Below are 6,603 nucleotides of genomic sequence, written 5' to 3'. Positions count from 1 at the left end.
AAAAAAAAAAAAAAAAAAAAAATTAAATTAAAATTTAAGGAAATTATAAAATAAAATAAATTCACATTAAAATTAAAAAAAAGAAAAAAAAATTAAAATTATATTATAATTAAAAAACAAAAATTATTATATATATATATAAATATTAATTTTTACGCTTTGTTAAAACAAAACATTTACGTATTTTTTTTATACCAAATTCTATATATAATAGTTTTTATTTTTTAATAAAGGTTTATATTTTTCTTTTAACCTTTGAATTCCAAATTTATATATTAAAATTATATATTCTTATTTAAATCAAAATGCAAATTTTTGTCAAAACATTAACTGGTAAGAATTTAAAAGTATTATAAACATATTATATATATATATATATATATATTAAAAATATATATTGATTTTGTATAATATATATTATATATATATACATTAAGTTTTGTTATTATTTATATATATACTATAAATAAATATATTTTCCTTTGGGTATGTGTACTTTATTTTTATATAAATATATTTTGTTTTTTACAAAATTTGAATATTTTTATAACAATTAAAAAATTCCATTATGCAAAATATACATATATATAATTTATGCTTTATTATATAGTTATTGTGGAAGTTCATATGTATATTATTTTTTTCTTATGAATCATTATATATATATATATATATATATATATATATATATATATTGTTTAAAGAATATATTAATATACATTGTAATGTTTTAATATATATATCCTTGCGTGTGCACTTGATTACCATATATATTTATATATTTTTCTATTTTTTAAATAATTACTTATAATTATATATAATTTTATTTCTTTTTCTTTTTTTTTTCTTAAGGAAAAACTATAACCCTTGACGTCGAGCCATCTGACACTATTGAGAATGTAAAGGCAAAAATTCAAGATAAAGAAGGAATTCCACCTGACCAACAAAGATTAATATTTGCTGGAAAACAATTAGAAGATGGAAGAACATTATCAGACTACAACATTCAAAAGGAATCTACATTACACTTAGTGTTAAGACTAAGAGGTGGTATGCAAATTTTTGTTAAAACATTAACAGGAAAAACCATTACTCTCGATGTTGAACCATCTGACACCATTGAGAATGTTAAAGCAAAAATTCAAGATAAAGAAGGAATTCCACCTGACCAACAAAGATTAATATTTGCCGGAAAACAATTAGAGGACGGAAGAACTCTATCAGATTACAATATTCAAAAAGAATCCACCTTACACTTAGTGTTAAGATTAAGAGGTGGTTTTTAATTATTTATTATTATTTTTTTTTTAATCTTGCCTTTTTTTTTCTTTATCTTGTTTTTTTTTTTTTTTTAAGTCTATCTTAATATTGTATGTATATACTTTATTATGTAATTTAATTAAATTTTTTTATAAAAAAAATTATTAGTTTGTGTTGTGCGCACACATACTGTTATGAATTAAAAATTTTTTTTTTTTTTTTTTTTAAAACTTGGCCCCATAATTTGGCATGTGCTATAATAATAATGATATATAGTTTTTCCTATTAAAATATTTTAACATTTTTTGTTTTTAATTTATTCATATACAAAAGCTTTCTTTTGAATAAGCAAAAATTATATATTTTATTTAAATATATAGATAGGTTTATTTAAATATATATGAATATATTTAGAATTTACTTTAATTTATTATTTATATTAAATGACATCTATTATAAAAACTTAAATAATTGTTGAAATATTCGGATATATTAAAGTATTTATACTAATAGGAATAATTTTTTAAATAAATTGCATAAAAACAGTATAATATTAAAACAAAGTCACTTTCCAAAAAATAAAATAAAATAAATAAATAAATAAATAATACAATCTTAAGGTAAAGAAAATACATATAAATAAATAACCATATAAATAAATATATATAAAAATGAAAAAGGTAAATATATAAATATTAAATAATATGTATCTTGATATCTAATTAAGATAATATCTAAGTAGAAAATATTTATGATCAAAAATTTTCTTTTACATTTTTTTTTGTATTTCAATATGTACAAACATATACAACGTAAAAAAAAAAAAAAGAAAAGAAAAAATTATGAAAAAAAATTAAATAAAAATAATATGTATTATATATATATATATATATATATATATATGAAGGCTTAAAAATATAATCTTTAAATAAATATAAAAAAAAAAAAAAAAAAAAAAAAAGATAAGGCAAATATATCATATTTATAAATATTATTAAAAATAAACACTCAAAAATTGAAATAAAAAAACAAGCAAAATTTTTACCACATGTACATTTTAAACATATAAAATGTTAATATAAATTTTTATTTCTTAATAGACATGTATTTTCTTCTATATATAACTTTTGGTACTATTTCATCTAAGACTAAATTTAATAGAGCCCAAAAGATAGCTAATAAATATTGCCACCATAACAAACATGTTGTATTCAAAATAGAAGTAATACCAGGTATACATGTTGAAAGAAATGTTAAAGTTGCAGATATACTACATGCTAAATGCATCCACATGTTTCTATTAAATACTTTATAAAAAGGTTCCCAACTTCTTACTGTATAAGCTCTAAGCATTTCACACCAAACAGCTGATATAAATGCCATTGTTCTACCACGTTTTGAACCTTTTGCTGTAACATCTTCAAAACTTTTTTTTAATATGCCCTGAAGCTCATCCTCGTATCCATCAAACTTTTTATTATCTATAGGCCTACACCATCCATTATCATCAGCTATTAAATCACCAGTACAACCATCTTCCATTCTTGATCTTAAATCTGGGTGTACATTCTCAGATAATGGATTAATGTTTTCTACTTTTCCTTTAGCTGCTCCCCAAAAGTTCACAGCTTCATTATTTTGTGGATCCCAATAACTAACATTGGTCACCCATCCAACATAATCCGTAGATATCCTATATTCATAACTACTACAGAAATATTTATACTCATGGGAAATATTTGAATCATTTACATCCACCAAATTAACAGTTTTACATAAATTGTGAATGCCATTCAAGTTATAAAAACCAGTACATATATACAACGAAAAAGCCAATGATAACAAGACACATAATGCTTCAAAAATGGTATGTGGTAAAATTCCATAAAACCACCAACGTTTAGTCATAATTGGTTGCTTTTTAGGTCTAGGTGGAGTTTTCATGTTATCATCATTTGGTGGTTCTCTTGATAAGGCAACAGCTGGACATCCATCTGTCATTAAATTCAAAAACAATATTTGTAACGCTTCTAATGGAAAAGGCATTTGAGCAACAATAGCAACAGATAAGTAAATTATTTCACCTATATTTGTTCCAAGCAAGAAACATACAAATTTTTGAATATTTGAAAAAATTGTTCTTCCTACATCTATTGCACTAACAACTGTACAAAAATTATCATCAATTAAAATCATTTCAGATGCTCCTTTAGCTACTTCTGTTCCATTAATACCCATAGCAACACCTATATCTGCAGCTTTTAATGCAGGTGCATCATTAACTCCATCTCCTGTCATAGCAACTAAATATCCTTTTCTCTTTAAAGATTGAACAATTGTTATTTTATCTTCTGGTTGTGCTCTAGAATATATTAAAATTTTATCAGTAAATTCATCTAATTGATCATTTGGTAAAATCGGTTCATTTGGATTCTTATTAATATGTAATTCTGAACATTCTATAGCTAAACTATTAATATCTTCTACTTGTTCAGATTTCTCTTCTATTAAACCTATTAATTTTCCAATAGCAACGGCAGTAGGTTTTTGATCACCTGTAATCATAATAACTTTTACTTGTGCTTCTCTACATGTTTGTATAGCTTCTTTTACTCCAGGTCTTGGGGGATCAAATGATGCAACATAACCCATAGGTATAAAACCACCAGATTCATCATAATTAACATATTTTAATCTTTCATCTGCATCTTCTAATTTTTTTAATTGTTCAATATTTTCATCAGTTAATGGTTTAATACATATGGATAAAACTCTTAAAGCTTTTTGTGACAATTCCAAATTTTTTTTTATTAATACATTTCTTTCTTCTTCTGTTATAGTACTACTCCAAGAAACTTGTACTCTTTTCGTTGATGTTTCTTCTAATAAATGGGTACTTCTATCAAGTAACCTATCAGGTGCACCTTTAATCAAAGCAACATGTGTAAATACTTTACCAGGTTTATCTAAATGCACATTCTCAAAAACATTTACTGTTCTTAATTTATAAAAAGTAATTTTCATTTTTCTTGATGAATTAAATGTAACTTCTAAATCATCTAATCTTTTAAAATCATCCAAATAGGATTTGTGATTTGGATTATTAATAAAAGTATATCCTACTTTAGCAGCAGCAACAACAATTGGTCCTTCACTCATATTACCATGTATTCCCCATTTTGATGTTTTTGGATCTCTTGACAATGTAGTATCATATGAATTTAAATAAGCAGCAAACATTAATGACCTCGTTTTATCTACAATAACAGATTTGTTTGAAGGATTTCCATAATTGTACAAAACTTTATCATATGATGTATTTTGATTCTTTGCAATAACAATTTCTTTTTTTTTTTCGCTATTCAATTCATTAGAATCAAATAAACCACCAAATGGTTCAAAACCTTTTGTTGGATAAAAATCAAATGTTTTAGTTAATTTGTTATTTTCATCACTTAAAGAAGAATTTTTACAAATGGTCACTGCATTGATTGCTGTCATTTTTCCTTCAGTTAATGTACCAGTTTTATCAGAACATATGACAGAACAACATCCTAAAGTTTCAACAGCTGGTAGTTTTCTTACATTTGCATTTTTTTTAACCATATCTTTAGCTCCTGCTGATAAAGTGATAGTAACAACCATAGGTAAACCTTCTGGAATGGATGATACAGCAAAACCTACACCAATAATAATAATAACAAAAGTTGGATCTTTATCTGCATGTGCTGGATCTCTATATTTAATAATAACAGCTAAACTTATAATAACAACTAATACAATAATAGCTATTAAACCAATTAAACCACCTAATTTATTTAATGCTACTTGAAGAGGTGTTAGTTTACTTCCTTTACTGCTCTTTTTTAATTGTGATGCAATTTTTCCTACTTGTGTATCTAAACCTGTGCATATAACAATACCTTTACCTGAACCGCTAGTTACAGATGTAGTAGCAAAACACAAATTCGTTGCAAAAGGTGTAGTCAAGTTATCAGCTACGATAGTTTTTTTGATATCTTCAGATTCTCCTGTTAATAAACTTTCATTGGTTTTCAGTTCAATAACATCAAATAATCTTAAATCAGCTGAAATAGAATCACCAGTATTGATAAGAACAACATCACCAACAACAACTTCTCTAGATGGTATAACTACCTTCTCACCATTTCTTAACACCGTACATTGTGGTGAAGCCATTTCAGCCAATTTGGCTATAGCATCACCTGATGATTTTTCCATATAAGTAGCTAAACAGGCATTAAGTGTAACTATACTTATAATAGCTACTCCTTCAACAATTTCATTTAAAGCAAGACTAGCTACAGCTGCAACTAACAATAACAAAACAACAGGACTACAATATTGTGATAAAAAAATTAACCATACAGGTACCACTTCATCTTTTTCAATAAAGTTTTCTCCATATTTGTCTCTATTTATTTTTACTTGTTCAGAATTTAAACCGGTATTTATACTTTCCAAACCAAATTCTTTACATAAATTTTCAATACTTTCAGATGCATAATAATTATATCCTATAGATTTAGGTGACTCTTCTACTTTTACAATAGAATTATTATCATCATTCTTTTCTCCATTTAAATTATTTAATCCTTCTTTAGTTTTATTCACAAATTTGGAATTTTCATTATCACCCTTTTCTGCATTATTGGAATTATTTAAAACTTCATTTTTGTTCGTATTCATATTTTGGTTCTTTTTCATATCGTTTTGATCCATCTTTGTATTTTTATTTAATTCATCATTTTTTGATGAATTTATTAAATTTTCTTTGCTTACAGATACTTTTATATCATCACTGTCTTTTTTATTATTAATATCTTGTCCACCCTGTATATTATTATTTTGAGAACTCATAACTTTTGATTAATAAAATAAAATGTATATGTTATTATATATACATATAATATATGAATAGTAACTTTTCTATATAGTTGAAAATTATGATTCCATTTAATTATTACAAAATATTTTATTCTATTAATAAATATGTTATTGTACTTATATATATAATTATGTTCACAATATTCATGTATGCATATATATGCATAATAATTTAGAAGTTGAAATTTTTAAAGATACAACTTCTCTAATGAGTTTTCTTATATATTATTTTATGTATTATGTCCACTACAAAATATTAAATTTTAAATCATAATGAAATTATATAAAAATATTTATAACTGTTTTTTTTTTTTTTTCAAAAATTTTGAATGAATAATTTTTTATTATAAATGTGCTAACAAAAATTATTAAATATTATAAGTAAATATAAATGAATAATATATATATATATATATATATAATAAATTTGTTTTT

The 6,603-nt window shown here is 23.5% G+C and overlaps 2 protein-coding genes across 2 annotated transcripts; one reads left to right on the top strand and one right to left on the bottom strand.

Moving 5' to 3' along the window:
- Nucleotides 1-305: 305 nt before the first annotated feature.
- Nucleotides 306-1,286, top strand: PGSY75_0015500 (polyubiquitin; the record flags this gene model as incomplete). Its single annotated transcript, XM_018783292.1, has 2 exons — nt 306-333; nt 853-1,286. 2 exons carry the CDS (start codon nt 306-308, stop codon nt 1,284-1,286), a joined length of 462 nt encoding a protein of 153 aa, XP_018638932.1.
- A 1,060-nt stretch (nt 1,287-2,346) lies between these two features.
- Nucleotides 2,347-6,141, bottom strand: PGSY75_0015400 (non-SERCA-type Ca2+ -transporting P-ATPase; the record flags this gene model as incomplete). The annotated part of the gene is made up of 1 exon (XM_018783291.1): nt 2,347-6,141. One exon carries the CDS (start codon nt 6,139-6,141, stop codon nt 2,347-2,349), a length of 3,795 nt encoding a protein of 1,264 aa, XP_018638931.1.
- Nucleotides 6,142-6,603: the final 462 nt, after the last annotated feature.

This window comes from Plasmodium gaboni, assembly GCF_001602025.1.
Source record: "Plasmodium gaboni strain SY75 chromosome Unknown, whole genome shotgun sequence".
NCBI lineage: Eukaryota > Apicomplexa > Aconoidasida > Haemosporida > Plasmodiidae > Plasmodium > Plasmodium gaboni.
The sequence above is the reverse complement of the archived record's forward strand: the minus strand, read 5'-3'. Positions and strand labels throughout refer to the sequence as shown.